General features: G+C 50.2%; 1 protein-coding gene across 1 annotated transcript in view; it reads left to right on the top strand.

Annotated features, from left to right (window-relative positions):
* Positions 1–22,896, top strand: part of LOC118640384 (dynein heavy chain-like) — a 37,136-nt gene extending 14,240 nt beyond the window's left edge. Inside the window, exon 6 of the mRNA XM_036277290.1 lies at positions 22,843–22,896. Within this exon, the coding sequence (XP_036133183.1) occupies positions 22,843–22,896 (54 nt within the window). The remainder of the gene's footprint in view (positions 1–22,842) is intronic.
* Positions 22,897–23,599: the final 703 nt, after the last annotated feature.

Here is a 23,599-nt window from a genome sequence, read left to right as displayed (position 1 = left end):
TCAAAGTTACAACTAAACTATGGAACAACCATCATTCAGAACTGCCTGAAATCGAGCTGAATGGAAGGCCTACACCTACGGAATTAAAGCAGCAGCCACATCCAGACTGGAAGGAGGGTGGAGGCGGACGGGCTGGTCCCACACCCACGTGTGGCGGATAAAAATCAGGAGGACACCTCGGCTGGGAAGATCCTCCCTGAGGACTCAGGGGTCCCCATCTCACACCAGGTGCCCCGCTCAGGGTTCCAGTGCCAGGAAGAGAATCCCCATAACTTCTGGCTGGAAAACCCAGCGGGAACTGAGACTCAGGGAAACTGGTGGCTGGAGCCCCAGGCAGCTCCTCTTAAAGGGCCCGCGCACGGACTTATTGGACTCTCTCCCTCTAAGCTTGGAGGGGAGGCAGCTCAAGGGGCACCAGAGACATACAGGGAAGAACTGAGCTGCTTGGCACTGGAGCGAGGGCTGGAGAGGGGATTTCTCTGTGACAAACGTGCTGTCAGAGGCCTTTGTTCCTTTGGTGAGCCCTTCCCTGGGGCAGTAGACAGAAGCCATATCTGGGACTCCAGCAACCTGGCTCACACTGGTAGCCCCGCCCTACCCAACTTTCAAGCCCACCCAAGCTGTTGCCACTTGCTTAACCATAGGATTGGCCTGTCTTGGATCCTGCTTCAGGTTTTCCTAAATTCTTTCAAACAAGCAGCATCTGGTCTCAGCTAGCCCCATACCGCTTATTAAGTAATACACGGAAACAAACACAGGGAGGCAGCCAAAGTGAGGAAACAAGGAAACAGGTCCCAAATGAAAGAACAGAACAAAACCCCAGGAAAAGAACTAAGTGAAATGGAGATAAGCAACCTAACAGATGCTGAGTTCAAAATACTGCTTATAAGGATGCTCAATGAACTTAGTGAGAACCTCAGCGAACTTAGTGAGGGCCTCAAGAGCATAAAAAAGGACCAGTCAGAAGTGAAGGATGCACAGTCAGAAATGAAGGAGGCACTAACTGAAATAAAGAATAACTTACACAGATTCAATAGTAGCGTAGGTAAAGCCAAGAAGAAAACCATCGATCTGGAATATAAGGAAGCAAAAAACACCCAATCAGAACAGCAAAAAGAAAAAAAAAAAATGAGGAGAGTGTAAGGAGCCTCTGGGACAACTTCAAGCGTGCCAACATTCGCATCTTGGGGGTGCCAGAAGGAGAAGAGAGAGAACAAGAAATGGAAAACCTATTTGAAACAATAATGGCAGAAAACTTCCCTAACTTGGTGAAGGAAACAGACATACAAGTCTAGGAAGCACAGAAAGTCCCAAACAAGATGAACCCCAAGAGGCCCACACCAAGACACATTATCATCAAAATACAAAAGGTCCAAGACAGAGAGAGAATCTTAAAAGCAGCAAGAGAAAACAGTTAGTTACCTACAAGGGAGTTCCCATAAGACTGTCAGCTGATTTCTCAAAAGAAACTTTGCAGGCCAGAAGGGAGTGGCAAGAAATATTCAGAGTGATGAAAAGCAAGAACTTACAACCAAGATTACTCTATCCTGCAAAGCTGTCATTTAGAATCGATGGCCATATAAAGAGTTTCCCAGACAAGAAAAAGTGAAAGGAGTTCATCACCACCAAACCATTATTATATGAAATGTTGAAGGGTCTTTTTGAAGAAAAAGATAAAATATATGAACAAACAAAATGGCAATGGATACATATCTATCAACAATGGAATCTACAAACAAAATGAACAGGCAGAACAGAAACATTCTCATAAATACAGAGAACATTTTGTTGGTTGCCAGATGGGAGGGGGGTTGGGGGAATGTGTGAAAAAGGTGACGAGATTAAGAAGTACAAATTCATTGCTAGACTGACAAACCTCAAAGGGAAGGGGGTTGGGGGGTGGGAAAAAATAAACCAAAGAACTTATATGCATAACCAATGGACACAGACAACAGTGTGGGAAAAGGCAGGAGTGGGGAGGAGGGGTCAATGGGGAAAAAAAGAGAAACATCTGTAATACATTCAACAATAAAGATTAAAAAAAAAAAGAATGAAGAGTTAACATATGGGAAGTGCTTAGAACATGCCTGCCACATGTGGTCACTGCTCCGTAGGTGTGTTATTGGAGTCTCTAGACTTGCCCTGTCCAAGATGGCAGCCACTAGCCACATGCGACTCTTTAAATTTAAATAAATGAAAACCCATTGAAATTCATAATTTAGGTGCTCATCACACTGACCACGTTTCACGGGCTCGATCAGCAGCATTTCGGAGAAAGCAGGTGTGGAGCGTGTGTGTCGTATTAGACAGAGGTGCTGGAGAGCACGCGTGAGAAACTGGCTTTAGTGGTGACCGCTGGGGAGGTCCTGGGAGGTGGTGGGGGATGGGCATGGCAGAAAGATTCTCCTTTTTTGTGCATTTGGGACTTAAAAAAAAAAAATCACAAGCATTTACTACTTAGCAAAACACCCGAACAACATGCATCTTATAGCAAACATCTTTATGGAGGAGACACAGGCTCGGGGAAGGTCCAAGTGCAGGGGCTGAGGCTGGAACCCTCCGTCTGACCTGCAGCTGTAGCTCTCAATCAGCCGAGATGGGGATGCAAATGGATATGGGGACCCCCCAAAGCAGGCGAGGTTCAGCTCTGGAGACTCCCAGGACCTACTTCCCTATTGTAGTCCTGACCAGGGACCACCGTGCAAAGCCCCTAGGGCGGCTCCCAGTCAGATTCACGGAGCGCACATTATGCGGACTGGAGGGAAGACAGGCTGGGTGTCAGACAGGCTGGGTCATGTCCGGGCTCCTCCACGACATCTCTGTGAGATCTCGCGCCTCGGTCTTCTCATCTGCTAAATGGGGAGAGTAACTGCTTCATGCTCATAGGGTGTTGCCAAAACGAAGTGAGACAATGTGAAGTGCTTGACTCCTGGTGAGCCCATGATAATGGTGAGTTAATGTATTGTTACTATTATTATTGTGTTAAACCTCTGAAGTTGGCCTCTGATGGAGGAATCCATGAGGGGCAGACATTTGGCCCCCTGCCCCCAAGCATTTTCTCCTCCCACGTCCTTGGGAAGGGCAAACGAAGAGGGTACGAGGGAGGAGGCGGCCTGAGGTTCGTCTCAGTTATACGGTCACACCCATCCCTGGCATGTTCCCCTCGGCCTTGCAGAGAGTGGACAGGAAGACACTACGTTCTGATAACAAAGAGTGTGACAAAAGGCAGGAGTGGCCTCGAGGAATATTTATGAGGCTGTCACATGGAGAGTCTCCAGATTTCCCTGACAGTCCCAAGGTGAAGAAGCAATTTTGTATCTGCCATTAATCTTGCAAATAAATGCATGAAGTGGCCGCAGCTGGGAGTTTTCATATTAATTGATTGTTGCTTCAGAACTGAGTGCAGAGCTCATTAGGCAGGGCTGGGAGCGGGGGGCCCACTGTGCTCACCGGGCAGTCCTGGTCACTGCGTGGCCCCGACAGCCCGCTGTGGCCCTGGCCCGTTGGTGGGTGATGCTTGGGGCTCCCCGCTGGTACCAGGACTGGCATCCAGAACCCGAAAGGGAGGGAGAAGGGGTTGCGGGGTTGGAGATCTCATGGAGCTTATACTTGGGAGACCGGGTTCAAGTCTGGGCCTCCCACTCTCCACCTGCGGGAACCTGGGTCACTGCTCCTGTCTGAGTCTCAGGTTCGTCATCTTTTAAATGGAGATTTTACCAATGCTTAGTACAGAAGGGTATTTGAGGGTTACGTGAACTTAGCTCCAGGTCAGAGTAGATGCTGCTCTTGGGATGTGATTATTGGGTCCTAGACGGATTTGCCTACAACCCTCAAACCCATGCTGTGGGGTGACTGAGATACTCGTATTAATCCTCCATCCGCATATACATTTATATATCTGTAAATGGTGTGTCATCCCTCAGTGGCACTGGGGTGGGTGAAGGATCCAAGTTGTTTGGGGGAGGGGTGGGAGAGTCCAGAGGCACGGGGACCAGGAGGGAGCGGGAGAGGACTCCTGACATGTGTATTGGGCTTTACCGTGTATGGAGGACACTCATATTCTTCCTCTCACCTGCTCACCTCCAGGTCAGGTGGGCAAACACCCTGAGGACAGCACCTCCGCTGCTCTTCCGCCTTCACTTTCACTGAAACCTCGGTGACTCTCACTTCTCCCGGTGCCTCAGGCCACCTGCGCGGTGCCTCTTTCCTCATATGTTTACTCAACCGCTCAGCCTTTCCCAAGCCCCACTCTGCAGCCATTAACTCAACCACTCACGTGTGTTCAACCAGCCAATGACGTAGTAGCACAATGAGCCAACCAATCAGCTAATCAACCAGCTGGCCAATCAATCAACAGACTGACCATCCAGCTAGCCCCAATTAATGAACCATTCAACAAACCCACAGATCAACGAACCAATCAAATAACCACTAATGAACCATGAAATCAAGGAACAGAACAACCAACTAGCAGCCAACCTACGGACTAACCAAGCAACTAATCAACCAACTAGCTAATGAATCAACGAACCAGCCAACCAGGCAACCATTCAATGAGCAACTAATAAATCATTCTACAAACCCACAGATTGAGTGACCAATTAAATAATCACTAGCTAGCAAATCAACCAAAAAATACTGGTTTTGGGCAAATGTGTACCAGGAGACTCTGACTTGACCCAGGAGAAGGGCCGTGTGCCTCCTCTTCGGGCTTTCTGCAGCCTCTTGGACTGCCTCCCTGCACGGCCCTGGGCCAGGCACTTTCTATGTGGGCCCCACTAGAACAGTGGCTTGCAAACTGGGTTCCCTGGGGTCCAGGGTTCTGTGGAAGGGCCCTGTGGCTGCCTGGGGAGGCAAGGAGCAGCCAGGTGGGTGGTATTGGGATTGTCGTCCCTGCTTTCTACATTGGGATATTGAGTATGACTTTGAAGATAGGTTAGATGTCTTTAAAAAGACATTATTTGGGGGGGGGTACGTGCCCCTTGCCTCCAGGGCCTAGAGGGAACTGAACCCGGGTCTCTCTGGTCTGCAGGCCAATGCTCCAACCACTGAGCTAAACTGGCCAGGACTAAAAAAAACATTTTAAAAATGTTTAAACCCCAACACATGGGTTCTCTTTTTAGCTCCTTTTTTAGATCAATGACTGTGTCTTTGTGGGTGCCGGGGAGTCATGAAGGAGACCTTAGGCTCTTGACCTGGAGTTTCCAGGGGGCAGAAGGACAGAGGCAGCCACCCAAGTCTCCCCGGGACAAGGGGCTACTGCGCTCTGAGGCAGGGCCGTTGGGAGCTGGATATACTTAGAAGCTCGGGAGACCAGGTGTCAGCAAGGGGCTGAGTGTGAGTCACTCCTGATTGCATCTCCGTACCTGTTTCCAAGCAGAGCCTGCCTCCCGTGATCCAGGGTCTGCTGGAATTTCCGAACAGCTCCTGGTGGGGCATAGGAAGACCGGATCCAGCTCTCACATCCACACGCAGGGAATGCAGAGGGCGGCGTGTGGGAAGACTGTTCATATCACACCAGCTTCCTCGGTGGGGTGTGCTGCTGGGACGCCTTTGTGGGTTTCAGCTTCCAATAGCAGACAAGCAGCCAGATAGAGCCCAGGGTTCCCCTGTGGCAGAGAAGGCACAGCACTGGGGGCCGGGCACTGGCTTGAGACCCGCTTCGCTTGAGACCTCAGGCAAGTCGCTTCACCTTTCTGAGCCTCTGTCCCCTCTTCTGCAAAATGGGGGTGGTCAGTGGTCACCACTGAAGAGAGTAGACCAAGAGTAGGAAGCGCCTCTGCTTAGTAGGATCCCCACCTTAAGAATGGAAACTGGCCAAGCGGGGGATTTTTGGAAGAGCTGGATTATAATTGAGGTTTCTGAGTTGATGTCTCTTTTCTTAACCCTGAGACATCTTTTCCTCTCTCTTAGGGGGCTGTTTCCTCTGGCCAGTTAGAACCAAGCCCTGACCGGAGAAGCTGGCTCTGTTCAAACTGCCGGGACTGACTCCGGGGGCCTCTTGATCTGTGCCCCTGTCTTCTCAGCAACGTCCCCCACCTCGCAGCAGGGTGTGGGTTTAGACCTCTCCCAAGGCACATGAGACATCTCAGATGGCCTGCCCACTGATCCGAGAGGCCATCATTTATTCAGAAGCATCACCTAAGTTCCTGATTTATTGGCGACAGGTCAGCTGTGTTTGTAGGCAGCCATGGCCATGCCGTTGCTTTTTTCAGAGACTAAGAGCCCGATGGGGAAGATAAATGGAGTGATTCTGGGAATCCTCAGAGCAGCTCCTAGGAGGGATCCCCTCACCCCTTCATGCTCACCTGGATGAAAAGCATCCTATAGGGAGGAGACTGGCTCCCAAAACGGGGGTATGTTCCTTCCTGGAGTTGCAGGGTATTTCCATACTAGAATCATAGACTATCTGAATCGGAGTCACAGACGGTGAGAGTCAGACGAGTTCTTGAAATCATGCAGTCCAGTCCTCTCACTTTATGGATGGAGAAGCTGAGGCCCAGGGTGGGGAAATGACCTCATCAGGGCCACTCAGCCGGAAGGCTGCACCCTGACTCTCCCTCCTTTCTCCTAGAGGTGGGGATTAGCCACCCAGTGGAGGAAGAGGGCTTTGGAAGGGATCTTACATCTTCCTAAGCACCCCCACATACAGAAAAAGAAACTGAGGTTCAGAGAGGACCCTTGACTTCTTGACTGTGAATTGCACAGGGATCCCATGGTTGTCTGCTGCTGAATCCCGGCTTTACCGCTTACTAGCTGAGTGACCTTGGGTAAATCACTTAACTGAGCCTCAGTTTCCTTGTCTGTCAAGGGAGGATAATAGTAACAGGGTTGTTATGAGGATTAAACAAGTTCATGCACATAAAGCCCTTGGCAAGATGTCTGCACATAGTATGAGCTCAATAAGTATTGTTGCTATTATTATTATTATTATTATTATTATTTTGTGGTATGTGCTCCTAGCGGGAACTGAACCCGGGACTCTGGTCCACACTCAAGGGCTGAGCCAAACTGGCCAGGGCTATTGTTGCTATTATTATGTAAAGAGAGCAAATGTCCCTGGCGTTATGCAAATGGCGCTGCGGGGACAGTAATGCCCATATTACAAGGGCTGCTTGCAGGACCTCACCCTCAGTGTCTCCCCAAGGGACTTTCGGGCGCACTTCCTTGTGTTCAGGAAATTGCCCGCCCACATTCTCCTGCTCTGAGCATCCCGAGGAAGTCCCTGTCCACGTGCCGTTCAATTTTCCCAGTAATTCCTGTGGTCTGGTTGCACACGGGCAGTCTGCACTCCATCTGGGCCCTCAGACACACTCTGATGGATGCCATGGGGTTTCGAAACCACTGGAGGCAGCTTCCTTAAGCCAGGCGATTTTGTATTTAAAGAAATCATATTTTTAGATATTTATAAAAACAGAAAGGAAGATCTGGCAAATCTTTTAGAAATGCACGAACGATCCCGCATTTCTGCTTGGCAACAAGGGACTGGAGCTGAATGGCCACCACCCTATTGGGACAACGGTCTCCACTCGGCCCCCAGTCCTGAGACTCCCTTTACTCCCCCTCCCCCTAAGCCCCCAGTTCCCGTGCCCAGCCTGGCCTCCGCAAGCATTTGAGCCCCCTGATCCAGTCCTTTCTGGCCATTGAACGGGTCAGGGTGGACCCCTCTGTCCTCTCCCCAAGAACTCACTCCAAAGACCTTCTTGCTGCCGACTTCTGCCCCATCTCTCACCCTTGGAGTGCAGATTTTAAAACAGGCAAAATTGATCTGCCAAGGACGGGTGATTAATTAGACTGGAAGCCTGGCCGCAGGAGAGCCTCGGAGGCCGGTTTGATCTCTGATGCCTCTGAATTGCGCTGCCTTTGGGGCTGGTTGCGCAGATGGGCAGATGGCGTGCTATTCATGACAACCACCGACCCAGCACCCCGCCTCCCACCCTGCCCTCTTCCCTTTCTTCTGGAGATCTCCAGGGGTGCGTGGGGGCGGTGGGGGCTGTCACCGCTCTTTGGAGCCTGGGGGACAGATGTTCACACCTGGCACGTTGCCAGGGTGCATTTTGTCTTTTCCTCACACTTTGTTATCACCTCCAGGCAATGCTCAGGACTGTCGGAGAGGTGGAGAGATGGTGGTGGAGAGAAAAGGCTGAGACCCCCGAGAGGTTTCCTTCAGAACCTTGCCACCCACAGGCTGTTCTGGGCCCAGTAAAAACGTGAGGAAGCTTATAAATGCAGACTCTGGGCCCTGCATTTTAACCAGATCCCCCAGGCAATGGGCGGACCAGAGGACTTTTCAGCTAGATCTTGGCTTCAGCATACATCTGTTGAGAGTGGGTAAAGTCTTTCCTAGTGAGTCTTAAATGACTATGGGATCTGATTCTTACCAACCGCCACCTTGCCCCACTGCCCAGTGTCTGGTGCATAGTAGGTGCTCAGTAAGTTTTTGTAGCTTTACATTCTCCATAGGGGTTAGGTTTTCTATGTAATTCTCAGCCTTGGCCCCACACTGGATCCCCCAGGGCAGCTTTAACATTACTGGTCACTAGGTCTCATGCCCAGAGAGTCTAACTTAATGACCCGGGCGTGGCCTGGCCCTGGAGACTTGATAGCTCCCCAGAGACCCAAGTGCGGCCCCAGTAGAGAACCACTACGATGGTGCCTATGATAAAAACTCTGAGTGGTCAAAATCACTCTTTCAAATCCCACGGGGAGGCTGATGTTGCAGACACACTCACCATCTCTGCTTTTCCTCGGTGTTGAGATTGGACATCCGTTTCCCCACTGAATAACTTTCTGGCTCGGAGTTAGGGGTCAAGGCATAGGAAATACTTTTCTTTGCAGGGAAGGGTCACACTGGGGTGATGGCACGAGGGTGAGATGCTCACTGTCTGAAGGGGTGCACGGGAGGTGAGAGCCCAGCCACATATATGGATGCACCTGCCCTCCCCACCTCTTCTGGTAAATTCCTATTCCTTCTTGAGATCAACTTGGTCACTTCCCCCGGGAAGCCTTTTCTGACTACACCCACGGTAGGCAGGTTCCTTTGTTATATGTTCACAAAGAATGGTGCTCTTTTCAGAACCCGGTTGGCAGGCATTCAGGCGTGTGTGGTTGGGCATGATGTCTGGCGCCCCCTTCTGGAATGGAGGTCCACTGGGGTCCTTCACTGTGTTTCCAGGTCACATGACAGAGGCTCAGTGAAAATCCCAGTGAATGACCGACTGCCTGGCTAAGTAAGCGAATGAACGAATAAATGCAGTTCTGCATGCACAGGTGGTTGAGGGTACCACCACTGAGGGAAGGGTTCTTCTTTTCCACATGGCTTCTCTGTAGATGTGCTTTATCCAGTTACCACGAGGGACCCTGCGGTGTGCAGTGAGACATAGCTGTGTTTCTTGGGTCTGTAATTTCCCAATAAGTAGGCTTTCAGGCACGTATGTCTTGTGGTTTGAACATGATTTAGTTATAGCTCTGTTGCTAAAGTAACCACATACGTAAGCCCTCAAAAATGTGCTTTAATAGTGATGGCTACTGTGAATTTGTGCTATTTAGGTAACTTGCAATAGACTTGCAGGGCAATATAATTACATGGCTGGGTTATTTTTAATTTCATGGGACAGCGTTTCTCAAGCCTCTGCCATCCAGTGCCCCCCTTTTTTTGATTTTTTCCCTGCTTGTATACCACCCCTATGGTGTCATGAACTTTAATTTTTTTCTTTAAATCTCATTAAAAATGACAGTAAATGTCCTCATGAAAAATAGCAGTAAACGTAGCTCCAGAGGAAAATAGAGATGACCACAGTCAATAGAAAACCAATCACTGATTTTCTCAACTAGAAGGTAACCATAAACTATCCCCCACCCAATACACAGTGAAAATAGAACAATGTGATTCAACGTTACCTCGACGCTGTTGCCTGCCCAAGGCTCTGAGCCAGTGCCTGGTCTTTCTGCTATAAAGGGACAGTGGCAAGTTTTGGAGAAGGTGTTCAAGACTTGTTAGCCCTAAATTGAGACATTTCCCCATGTGCAGTTGGAAGGATTGGAGAAGAACTGAAAAGGGTATACTTTTCTTGTGCGGTGATTCAATATTTATTTAGTGTCTTGTCCGTATTCCAGGGCATTGTTTTAGCAAAAAAAAAAAAAAAAAAAAAAAACTCATCGTATGAGCTCCTAGTTTTATAAAACCAACAGCATGTTTGATGTTTTGGCATCGAGTTGACTGCAACTATTTTGTTTTGTTTTTTTCCCCAGCCAAATCAAAAGGGTTGAGATTCAGTGAGTCTTAAGGTCTCCCCCCGCCCCCCCCCCAGCAAACTATAAAGTTAAGAACCACTGACAAATCACAGGTGCAACTGCCCAGGGTTGGAACCCTGGTTTTACCACTTGTTTGCTCTGTGACCTGGGGCAAATCACTTCACTTATTGAAGCCTACATTTTCTCAGCCGTAAAAGGTTATTCACCTTTTACGTATCAGCCTCAAAGGACTGACACGAGGCTTCTTGTCGTGAATCCCGTCTCGAACAGGACAGGTGGTCTGTAATTGGTATTATTGTTGACGCTGTAAGCTCCCAGAGAGCATGGTGGGTCTCTCTTAAGCACTACCACCGCGTCGGTGGCTGGCACCTGCTTGATGCCCAGTGAATATGCTCGTGCTTGACCAGGTCAGGGCTGCGGAGGGTGGGGATGCTGTTTGCCCACACTGCCGGCTTCAAAAAGTCTTCCTCCATTAGGTTTGCAAAGCGTCATGTGTCAATTTAGAGACTGCCTTTGGGTGGAATCACCCTTGAGATTTGGGGGCGGGGGCAGCGCTGGGCAGTCAGGACAAAGGGGTCAAACCATTTGGTACGTGGATGGTGGAAACAAAGACTTCAAGTATGAAACTCCAGAATCATAAGCCATTAGGGCTAGGACTAAGTGCCCTCGCTTTCCCGAGGGAGAAACTGAGGCTGGAGAGGGGAGGTGTCTTGTCTAAGGTCATCCAGCCAGAAGGAATCAAAGCAGAGGCCTGAAACCACGTTTCCTGATACCCACCGGGTCCAGACTCTGTCCCCAGCATCATGCCCAGGCCTCCTGTGTGCCTCCTCCAGCTGTTTTCGGATCTGCTTGTCTTCCTGGAACTTTGCAAAGCCTCTGGCCTCCTCTCTCCTCTGGGAAGAAATCACAGTCTCCGCCAGCACCTGCAGGAAGCAGGGGATGCTGAGAGCCTCTGTGTGCTCACATCATTCCGCTTAGGGCCCAGCTGTGATGGGGGCGGTGCGCATGCACTGACTGGAGCAAAGGCTGTGCCAAGCCGTCTCCAGAAAAACATTGCCTCATGTCTTCCCTCCTGGGTCTCATCTATTGGACTAAAACATGTTTATTCTTCCATATCATGCAACTTACATTAAGAGGACGGAAAAGGAAAAAAAGCATCAAGAAGAAGTTAAAAAAATTGCAACCCCACAACCCAGAGATAACCACTGCTAATACCTGGGCACATTTCTTCCAGTCTTTTTTCTCTTCGTGTATATATATTTCTCTTTCCCTCACCCGGCCAGCACACTCCCACCCTGAACACTCTACCTGCTTTCCCCCACCCACCCCATGCCACTAAATAGTTTTCCTGTTTTCCTAAAGCATCAAGGATTTGTATTCATGGATTTGGAGAAAATAAATAATTTTTTTTTTTATCCTCACCCGAGGACATTTTTCCATTTTTTTGTACAGATAGAGTGGGAGGGAGAGAGAGGAAGAGAGAGAGAGAGGGAAACATCGATGTGAAAGGGACACATCGAGTGGCTGCCACCCACATGACTAACCAGGGCCGGGGACAAACTGCAACCGAGGCACGCGCCCTTAGCGGGAACCGAACCCGGGTCTCTCCGGACTGCAGGCGGACGCTCCAACCGCTGAGCCAAACCGGCCAGGGCAGAAAATAAATAATTTTTTATATTAAAATTAACATGGCCATATTTCGAAGTGGAAGGTGAAATATGGCTGTATTTTGTAACTGAAACAGGAGGTTTAAAAAAAAAATGAGCTGGGAGCTTAGACTCTCAGAGCTACACATGTGCTCTTCTTTGCCATTTGATGGGTAAGTATGGAAGTAGCAGTCTATTTCAAGATTTTTTAAAAGAGAATTTTTATGAATTTATTTGAGCCAAACAAAGGATGGATGCGGAGGAGCAGGGTCTCAAATATTCCCCAAGATATTTTTATTTATTTATTTATTCTTTATTTTATTTTTCTTAATTGATTTAGAGAGGAAGGGAGAGGGAGATCGAGAGAGAACCATCCATGAGAGAGAACATCAACTGGCCACCTCCTGCATGTCCCCCACTGGGGATCAGGCCCACAACCTGGGCATGTGTCTTGACCAGGAATCGAACTGGCGACATCTTGGTGCATGGGTCGATGCTCAACCACTGAGCCACAGTGCCCGGGCTCCCCAAGATGTTTGAAAATATAGTACTCACCAAGTGTAATTTACTTAATATGTATTATATATTACATACGTAGAATATACTCAATATATACTTATATATATTTATATTGCACGCTATATTTATATATAATATACTTCATATATAACAGTTATTATATAACTTATATAAAATAGCTTTATTTAGATATAATTTACATACCATATAATTCACCCATTTAAAATGTATATTTCCACGGTTTTTAGTATGTTCACAAAATTGTGCCACTACCACCCTAATCAATTTTAGAACATCCTCATCCCCTCAAAAAGAAACCATACCATACAATTCACCCATTTAAAATGTACATTTCCATCCATGGTTTTTAGTATGTTCACAAAATTGTGCCACTACCACCCTAATCAATTTTAGAACATCCTCATCCCCTCAAAAAGAAACCCTGATGCTTTAGCCATCACCCTCTGTTTCTCCCCAACCCGACAACCACTGACCTATTATTGCGTCTGTAGATTCGCTTATTCTGGACATTTCATATACATGAAATTGTATACTACGTGGCCTTTCGTGTCTGGCTGCTTTCTCTTAGCATCATGCTTTCAAGGTTCACCCTTGTTGCAGCAAATATCAGTATTTCATTTCTTTTTTTATAGCTGAACAACAGTCTACTGTATGGATACACCACCTCGCGTTTATTTCATTTTCTAGCTATTATGACGAATGCCACTATGGGCATTTGTGTACGAGTTTTTGTGTGGACACATGTTTTCATTTCTGTGGTGTCTACCTAGGAGGGGCACGTCTGGGTCACATGGCACCTCTGTTTCTCCTTTCCAGGAACCGCCAGACTGCTTTCCACAGCGGCCGCGGTTCACGTCCCCCCGCGTTCTGTCCGGCACTGGTCATGACCGTCCTCCTAGTGGGTGCGAATTGGTATTTCACTGTGGTTTTGCTTTGCATTTCCCTACTAATGTCATTGGGCATTTTTCATGTGCTTATTGGCCATCTGTGTATCTTCTCTGGAGAAAAGTCTGTTTAGATCGTTTGCCCATTGTTAGATTGGGTGATGGAGTTGTCAGAGTTCTCTTGTATTCCAGATCCAAGCGCCTTATCAATGGTGTGCAAATATTTTCTCCCATTCAATGGGTTTTCTTTTTGCTTTCTTGCTGATATCCTTTGAAGCATTAATGTTTTTATTTTTATGAAGTTTGAAAAGTATTTTCAAGACATGATTTTATGGTATAATTTAATGTTTCATATGGGTATTGTCCGATAGTTTGGGGACTGGCACCAGGCAACCTGTTCAACCATTGTCTCACTTACCAACCTAAACTCCCACCCTGTTTCAGGGACTGTCTGCCCCGGACTCATAGATCAACTCCTGCCCTAGTCCAGGGACAATAGACTCACATTCCAGAGGCTCCCATGCGTAGCCCCGCAGGACCTAACCCTAACGAACAAATTCCAGCTGCCACGGCAGATATAAAAATCACAAACCGCCCTGGCCGGTTTGGCTCAGCGATTAGAGCGTCAGCCTGTGGTCCGGAGAGACCCGGGTTCGGTTCCCGCTAAGGGCACGTACTTCGGTTGCAGTTTGTCCCCAGCCCTGGTCGGTTGTGCAGGTGGCAGCCACTCGATGTGTCCTTTCACGTCGATGTTTCTCTCTCTCTTCCTCTCTCTCCCTCCCACTCTATCTGTACAAAAAATGGAAAAATGTCCTCGGGTGAGGATAAAAAAAAAAAAGATCACAAACCCCAGCATCGGGCGCGGCTTCTAGGACTCGACCCCCGGAGTCTGTGAACCCGCCCGGAGTGTACCCAATAAAGCCTGATTTCTGCTTATTTGGCTCTTCGGTTTCTTTCCACCTCCCACCGGCGGCGCCACGTGTTAACACTTGTTTTAACACGTGTTCCCAGTTGATTTACTATTATTGATGGCGTTAAGCTATATCTCTGAATAAATCTGTGCGCAGGTCTGACGGTCTCCTCAAGACAGAGTTCTAGACGTGCACGACTCTGCCTAAGGGTACGAGTGCTGTTATGACTCTTACAAAATTGCTTTTCGAAAAGGTGCTGCCCATGCACCCTCCTCTGCCCACCACCGCCCCTGCAATGCATCTGAGCCTACTTACTGCATCCTCTGCTACAATTACTCGGGAAAACTTCCTCACTGAATTCACTGAACGTTTACTGAGTTGCACTGAGTTTTAAGAGGCATGTACAGCTGGTGTGGGCTCAGCTGTGCAAGAAACCAGTCGGGGGAAACCAGTTTGAGGTCCATCAGAGGTACGTCCAGCCAGAAGGGATGGCTAATCAGACCCCAGAATATCTTTCAAGAGATGCAGTTTTATTACTTTTATGTGCAGATAACAACTGTCTGGGAAGAGAAACCATCTCTTTTGTCAAGTTCCTTGGGGAGGCTGAGCGGGAAATGGTAACTCCCAGAACACTTTGTTGGCCGGTGGTGGGCTTCACTCAACACCAGTTGCCACTCATTCTTGTTTGCACCATTGATTTATCTCTTCCTTCCTGGTGACAAAAAAAAAAAAAAAAAAAAAAGAATCCATTCAGGTCATTCCAAAATTCCAGATTAGTGCGGTTTGACCATCTAGATTATTATGAAGTTGGTGGTTTTCAACAGTCGTTTAAAGATTAATTCATCCAGCAAATATTTCTTTTAAGTATTTTTTTCTTTATGGATTGTAGAGAGAGAGGAAGGGAGAGGGAGAGAGAGATAGAAACATCGATGAGAGAGACCACTGATTGGCTGCCTCCTGCATGACCCCCACTGGGGATCGGGCCCACAACCTGGGCATGTGCCCTGATCGGGAATCAAACCGGTGACCTCTTGGTGTGTGGGTCGATGCTCAACCACTGAGCCACACCGGCTGGGCCCAGCAAATATTTCTTGAGCATCTATTATGCACCAGCCATTACACTAGGGGCCCAAATGTGGATCTGACTTATGGTCTCACATGTATGCCCCTGTAAGGTTCTGGAAACCGTTTTAAAATGTTGGACCTGCCCTTTTCAGAAAACCGTGTGCCACGTGGGCACACCCCTGTAAATCTTATCTTTATGGCCTCCTTGGAGACCATCACTACATTTCCCAGGGGTCCACGGGTCCCAGGTTCAGAGTCATGGTCAGAGTCTACTAAATGAAAAAGAAAAATGTCATCATATTTGTGTCGTAATTGCATAATCCCTTAGAACTTGACTCAGAATCAAGGATGTCCTGCCCTGGCCAGTTTGGCTCAGCGATTAAAGCGTCCGCCTGCGGTCCAGAGAGACCTGGGTTCGGTTCCCGCTAAGGGCGTGTACCTCAGCTGCAGTTTGTCCCCGGCCCTGCTTGGGTCGTGGTGGGTGGCAACCACTCGATGTGTCCCTTTCACGTCGATGTTTCTCTCTCTCTCTGAACAAAAAATGGAAAAATGTCCTCGGGTGAGGATAAAAAAAAAAAAATGATTGGTTGTAAAGATTAAATAAAACAAAAATTAAAAATAAAAAAGGATGTCCTGCCGTTTGCCACAAGATTGGCAGACTTTGACATTTGAACACCAGCGTCAGCAGAAACTCCAGCAGATGTGGTCCCAGCCCTCTCTGAACCTGCCATGGGGGGGGGGGGGCATTCCTTACCAGCCCTGGACGACCCTGGGGACATCCGCTGAAGCTCAACAGGGCATTTGACCCCTCGCTCTCACCAGCAGTGTGTTGGGAAGAAATAGGGATGAAAAGCAGAAGAGGGGACAGGCCAGTGGTGTTGGCATCAGGGGGCCTGGATTTACCAGGCTGGGGGATCGTGGGTCACGACGGGCTCCGGTGGCTGAGTTCAGCTTGGTCTTTTAGATGACATCAGAGCCCAGTTAGGGTTTGGGGAACCAAGACGCCTCAAATAGTAGAAACCAAGGTGGACGGCTGCGGGCATGGAACGAAGCCAAGAGCGTGGCCACCCGCGATCCTCAGCTCTGGGAGGCCCACACATGGCTTCTTGGGCCGGTTTCCAAATGCGGTTGGAGCAGCGAACCCCTGCAGATTCCGCCGCCTGCTTCCCGCGGGGTGAATCCGACCAGAGCCAGGACGGCATCTTTCTGGGTGAATAATTCACAGTTTCCTTTGCAGAATTCGAGATGAGCCGGTGGGCCCTCACCCCCTCCCTGTCGCCCAGCGCCACACAAAGGCACGCGGAGAGGACGGAGCAGGAGGCAGCCAGCTGCTTTGGGACGGCCACAGGGCGGCACAGAGGGGAACCTCATTTCCGAACCCTCCGTGCGTGGCGCCGGGGAGGGGTGCTGTCTGAGAAGGAACACGCTGGGAAAAGAAGGAGGATGTTGATTTAGACCTGGGCTCTCTCCTCAAATGCGTATGATCCTGGGGTTGTGGCTTTCTCGTGGGCCCTGGGGTGTTCTACAGGGCAGGAGATGGGAAACGTTCCAGGTGCTATGCTCAGGGCCTTATATGGGTTCACACCAGTCATTCCCACCGCCACTCACTGTTTCTATTATTACATCTGTGCCCTTTGTTGTGACCTCTCTGAGGCACAGAGAAGTTAAGCCACTTGCCTTAGGTCACACAGCTGGTCAGTGGGGCAGGAGTAGAACCCTACACTGTGCTCTCAAGCTCCCTCCGTTGCTACCTAGAAGCCCTCAGGCTGTGGGAATATTTTCTTTATCACCTGCTAGGGCATGGACCCTGATCGATGCAAAGGCAGCCCTGGGCTAGGATCCCAGGCCCCTTGCGTGGTAATGGTTACCCCTCTGGCCCCTGGAATCACGGGGAGGTTCTGGGAGACGGCCCTGTGTAGCTGGGTTTTACCAGCTGCTCAGGAAATATTTCCATGTTTACAGAACTGGTACAAGCCCTTTGGCTGTGTGTGCCCTGCAAGGTGGGGCTGTCCTGGGTGGGGGCCTGTGGATGACAGCCCTCGCAGGCCTGGTGGGGGCCAGAAACCAGGGCACCTGCGTGCCTGGAAGACAGGCCAGGTGAGGGGAATGTGAGGTCTGGGACCCCTGGGCGTCACCGCCCCGGCCCAGGGCGAGGGCCAGGGCCCCCACCCCTCCCGTCTCTCCTCAGAGAAGGCGGACTTGACTTCTGGGCTTGTCTCTGAGTCAGAGGCCCCGGCAGGAAAATAAACTTTCTGTACCAAGAGGAGCTCACTTTTCAAAAATAGGAGAAGCAGTCCCGTTGCTATGACGAATTCCTCATGTTGCTCCATGTTTAAAACATTTTTTAATTTTTTTTAATGACCCACATAAAAAGGTACATACGGCCTCCTTGTCGAAGTCCGTGGAAGAGTCTCCCTTATGCCCGATTTGAGTGAAGCTCAAGGGGCTGGGGGCCAGGAGAACATGTTTGCTTGAAGGCCTTTGACAGCTCTGGGGTCTCAGGACCCTGCCCCACATCATGGCAAAATGTCCCTCCAGACCCCGGACACAGGCTTATAAAAATATCTGGAAAAGGTTTTAAAATACTTCCTGCTACATAGGGCTCTATGAAGGATCAGGGATTCATCGTGTTCTTGTGAATGGTGCGGGTTGGTCTCCGAAGACGCCAGAGCCGTGGACAAGCGGTGCGCTCAGCCCGGTCGGTATACGTTTAGCCAGACATGTCGTGACCTCAACCCTTCAGCTGCCTTTCGGTGTCCTGGGGTCGGCGTGCTCGTGGGCTCGGTTTCAGATCTCCCTCTGGGCCCTGGTACGCGTGTCGCTTTTCAGGTGGGGCCAGGGCTCAGGGTCTCAGTTTTCCCATATGGGAAATGGGTGTGGTTCAGGAGAAGGTGTGGTAGAGGGAGGTGGGGAGAGAGGAATAAAGCAAATGGGGCAAAATAGAAAGAATCCATGACTTCGGGAGAAGGTATATGGGAGTTCTTGCTCCTTTTGTAAGTTTAAAGTGATATCGAAACGAAATGAAATTATATCTAAATGGAAAATGAAAAAGTCCCCCCACCCAGGGTGGTGGTGGGTGGGGGTCAATGGATTCACTGAAAACTTTGTGGGTGAGGAGGGGCTGAGGGGGGTGGCTCCTGGTTCCCCGTCCTCTCTAGCCAAGCAGGTCGTTTTCACGTGCCTTATATTTCGGGGATCCATGCAGATTCTTCTGGGAGAAAAGGGTCCTCCAAAGAAAAAGCTGGAGGCTGGTGGAGGACAAAGGCAGGCCTGGGGGCGTGAAGAGTCTGAGTCAGGGATCTCGGAGAGCATCGGGTTTTGCTTTGTTTTTCAAATGTCCACCTGAAGATATGCTTATTGATTTTATTTTATTAAAAATGTTTTTTCTTTATTGGTTTCTAGAGAAAGAGAAAGGGAGAGGGAGAGAGAGAGAGAAGCAATGATGAGAGAGAACATCCATTGGCCGCCTCCTGCATGCCCCGTACTGGGGATCGGGCCCACAACCTGGGCATGTGCCCTGACAAGGAATCGAACTCACGACCTCTTGGTACATGGGTCAACGCTCAACCATTGAGCCACACTGGCTGGGCTTATTGATTTTAGTGTGAGAGAGGGAAGGAGGGAGAGAAGCAGGGAGGGGGGGTGAGAGAGACATTGCTTGTCTAAGGTAGATGCAACCCAGGTATGTGCCCTGACCAGGAATTGAACCCATAACCTTTTGGTATACAGGACGATGCTCCAACCAACTGAGCCACACCAGCCAGGGCGAGACCATGGGTTTTTCCAGCTGCGAAGGGCAAAGAAGCCAAGCCGCTGGTTGTGGACGGCTGTGGGGTGCGAGGCGATGGTGGGCAGGGAGAGGAACAGGGGGAGGAACAGGTGGTGAGTGTGAGTCTTACAACCAGCACCTGGTCCGCTGGGCTGCTCTGGGAACTTTGTGAGCAGTAACCACACCCTCTCTAGCCCCATGTTGCGGAGGAAACTGAAGCTCAGAGAGGCGGAGTCACTTTCTTAAGGTCACCCAGCCAGGGAATAGCAGAGCCAGGATGCCAATCTGAGGACCTAGGTCCAGTGTGTGACTTTACTTCCTCTATGTTTATAATGTAGTGAGAACAGAGACTTTGGTGGATGCTGCCGGGCGGGAGACAGGGGGAGGGGAGTTTCCAGAAATGACCCACAGAATTATGACAGGACCGTGTATTAAGCACTAGCTCCGAGCCCTGTGTCCATATACATCCCTCCCCTAGCATATGGCTGGTCAAGTGGTTTGGACCCTTGCCTGACCTTTCCTATCACTGGCCATGCAGTTCAGACCCCCTGACCATTCCTCTCTAAAGACAACGTCTCCGCCTCACTTGTATTTCAGCTCCAGGCCCAGAAAAGCAGCCATACCAGACCAGTGACGCAGTGCCTGTCCCAGGACCAGCCGCACCGACTAATGACCCCTGTCCTGGTGCAGAAAAATCCGCAGAGACCACGACCCTGAAAGAGCACAGGAAAGCTGAGGAATATGCTATTATAACCCCCCCTGAGATCTCCCCTAAGATTCCCACCTGCGAGAGAGAGAGAGAGAGAGAGAGAGAGAGAGAGAGAGGTAAATACCTTAACGCAAAGGACCCAGTGTGCGCTCTCCCCCAGGGGAGCACGCCCAAGCCATTACCTCCCCCTTCCTCCTGCTAAGAGACCCCAGGAGACTTGCAACCCGGGGAGCGATGGGCAGCGGCAGCTGGTCCAGGCTAACCCCTGAACCTGTCTCCAAGGCCCCTTTTCTCTGACGTCCCAGTGAGCCAAGCAGCCCCGCCTGGGCTCTCCTGCGGCTTCTATGCCCTTCCTTGTCTCACTGTCCGAAGTGGGTCTTTGCTGCGGCCAATGAATTCCTGCTGGCTTGGCTGCACTCTGTCTCTTGATTGAAATCTTTCCTTCCAGAAGACGAGACCACGGTTTCTTTGTCTCAACAGTAACATTTCCACAGGCTGGATCACCTGGCTCCCCTTCCAGGATCCCCCAAGTGTGCTTGATCTTCCAGGAAGGCTGCCTCCTCCTGCTGCCTCTCCCCTCCCCTCCCTCCCCTCCCTCCCCTCCCCCATGACCCTCTCCTCCCCTCCCTCCCCTCCCCATGACCCCTCTCCTCCCCTCCCTCCCCTCCCCCATCACCCCTTTCCTTTCCCTCCTCTCCCTCATCACCTCCCCCTCCTTCTCCTCTCCCTCCCCCTCCTTCACCTCTCACTCCTCTTCCCCTTCACTTGTCCTCCTCCCCACCCAGCACCCTGTGCCCACAGGCGATGAGGACACTGAGGCTGGGAGAGGCGAAGGACGCACCACATCCCGGGGCTCGCAGTGGCGGAGACGGTGAATCAATCACACCAGGTCTGCTGATCTCAAAGCCTCCCTCTGAACCCCTGTGCTGTGGGTTGACAAGGTAACTCGTTCTGGGCTCCAGAATGTATCCCTAAAGCAAGTGTCTGCGTCAGGGATTTTCAAACGTGAGCGAGCTCTGAGCTCCGGACCCCCAGCAGCTCGCTGACCTCCAGCTGACCGGGTGCCACCCCCAGAGGGCCCCATTCTCCATCCCTCCCTCCACCCCTTCCCTTCCCTCCACTCACTCACCTTCTCTTCCATTCCACACAAGTTGTTTTCTGCAGCTTTAGTTTTGGAGTCAGACCTGGGTTCAGTCAGACCTGTGGGCGTGATCTGAGCGCCCTTGGCTAAGCTACTTCCCCTCTGTGGCCACAGCACCCTCATCTGTAAAATGGGCACATTGACACCTCCCCTGGTGGTGTTGGGGGGTCACACGACTCATTCCATGGAAACCCCTTGGTCCGGGGCCGTGCACTCAGTAGGCGCCTGTTAGTTCTTTAGTTGGAGGCAGAGGGCTGGGCTCTCGTCCCACTGACCAGCTGTTTGCCTTGGGCCAATGACTTAACCTTTCTGTGCCCCAATTTCTTCACCGGCAGAGTGGGGACAGAAGTAATAACTGCTTCCTGGGGTTGCAGTGAGGACAAGTGCCTAGCACATCGCCTGGCTGTCGGCTCTTTTGATGATTCTACTGAGGATAGTGATGATAGTGTGATGACCCAGGGACTGAGCCAGGCATGGCGCTTCGTTGGGGACAGAGCAGGGGACACCATCCAATCCTTTCCCAAGGAGCTCCCGGTGTGAGGGGGAGACACCTTCGCAGCAGGGGCAATATCCCGTCAGCGCTGTGATTGAGGGGAAGCCCAAAGGGCCCAGGGGGCCAGAGCAGCTCCCAGGGGACAGGGAAGGCGTCCAGGGAGGTGCTCCCCAAGCTGAGACCTGATGAGGAAGCACAAGACCTTTTGAATAATAAATACGTTCATAAGAATTTTGTACTAAAAGATAATTGATCGAGTGTGTTTATTATAGTTAAAAAGTTGAAAATAACCTAATCAACCACCTAGGAAGTATTGATCAAATAAGCTATGGTGCACTGAGTCAATGAAATAATGAGCAGCTGTTCAAACAGGGTAAGAGATATAAACCTTATCATTGAATGAAAAAGCAGGTTACAACATGGTACATAGAGTATGACTGAGTCATCTCATGTTTATGTATAAAATATATACACGTGTGTGTTCATCCCAGAGTGTTCGCATTACTGATCTTGGAAGATGAGGGTTTAGGATGAAAACAGAATTTATATTTAAACAATACAGGGTCTGCACGCAGTTCCAGGTTTTGATACATTTTATCAGAAAGCTCTCCAGAAATGTTATGTCAGTGTATATTCCAATTAAGTATGTGATTGTTGCTTCTGTCTAACATTTAAGAGAATCAAACATACAACATTGTAATCTTTGTTCCTTTGATACTTTAAAAAAAAACCTCATTGCTGTTTTAATTTACAAAAAAAAGAGGAAGCAAGAAGTCATCAGGCCGCGAACAGGGGCAGGCAGGCAGGGCATCCAGGTGGAAGGAACAGCGTGTCGCCCTGGCCGGTTTGGCTCAGCGGTTGGAGCGTCGGCCTGCGGTACAGAGAGACCCGGGTTCGGTTCCCGCTAAGGGCACATACCTCGGTTGCAGTTTGTCCCCAGCCCTGGTTGGTCGTCCGGGTGGCAGCCACTCGATGTGTCCCTTCATGTTGATGTTTCTCTCCTCTCTCTCCCTCCCGCTCTATCTGAACAAAAAATGGAAAAATGTCCTCGGATGAGGATAAAAAAAAAAAAAAAAAAGGAACAGCGTGTGCGAAGGCCTGGGGTGACGAGGTGGCCCTGGCGGAGGCATATCCAGCACTGGAGCGCCTGGGGCCCTTGTCAGAAACACAGCGCTTCCCCCAGATGCATGTTCTCCGGGGCTGTGCTCAGACAGTGGGCACGGCTCCCAGCTGGGCTTGGCCGACAGAGGGGTGGGTGGGTTGTCCCCAGCAGGCCTTGCCACCCGCCACCACCCACCAGCCCAGTCCCTGTCTGGCAGAGACAGCCTGCCCTGGCAGCCCCCACTCCGTGCAGCTGGCCGCCCCCGCCCTCGTCCGGCTCAGTTTCCTGCCCCTCCCTCGCCTGCTCCCTCCAGCTGTTTCTCTGGCAGAGGCTGTCCATTCAGGACAGCAGCCCCTACGAGCAGGAGCTCAGCACAGACTGAGGGCTCCCCGGGAGCCTCTTAGGGATGAGGCTGTTCTAGGGTGGGGGTGGGGCTGCGCGGTGGGCTTCGAGGGGATTTTGAATGACTAGATGAACTGCTTTCTGGGAAAACAGCCACAGCCCAAGAACGGTGTGACTGGGAGAAAGGCGTCGGGAAACAAAGGTCTCCTGTACAGCCTCTCGTGGCCCGAAGTCCTGGGGCACCCTCAGGAAGACCTGGGCGGAAACCAGCCTCAAGGTACCATGCTTGGCTTTGGCACCACCCCGAGGGGCCAGGAAAGGGGAATCCTAGTCTAGGAGAGAAGTTCTTTGGTTCTTAAATTTTAATTTTTCTCAAAACGAGTATCATTCTATTATGATTTTCTGATTTTTAAAATAATGCATGCAACTTGTAAAAAATAGCAAGGTCACCAGGATTTTAAAAGCAGTGCGTTTAGGGGTTCCCTTTGTGACTCTGTTAATGCTCACGACAGCCACGGGGAGGTACTTTCACAGTCTTCATTCTACAGAGGGGGAAACTGAGGCTCAGAGAGGGGAGGGCACTGGCTCAGGGCTGCTGGGGGGTTGAGATTGGAATGAAGTGAGGGTCTTCACCCCTGGGCTGTACTAACTCTCAGGACAGAGATAAAAGAGGGGTCCTAACTCAGAGGTCGCCCTCTCTGTCACTCACTAACTGACGCATGAAGTTTGTGGGGTGCCGGCCA

The sequence above is a fragment of the Molossus molossus genome, unplaced genomic scaffold (assembly GCF_014108415.1).
Source record: "Molossus molossus isolate mMolMol1 unplaced genomic scaffold, mMolMol1.p scaffold_m16_p_22, whole genome shotgun sequence".
Taxonomy (NCBI): domain Eukaryota; kingdom Metazoa; phylum Chordata; class Mammalia; order Chiroptera; family Molossidae; genus Molossus; species Molossus molossus.
Note: the sequence above shows the minus strand (reverse complement) of the source record. Positions and strands in the feature narration are given on the sequence as shown.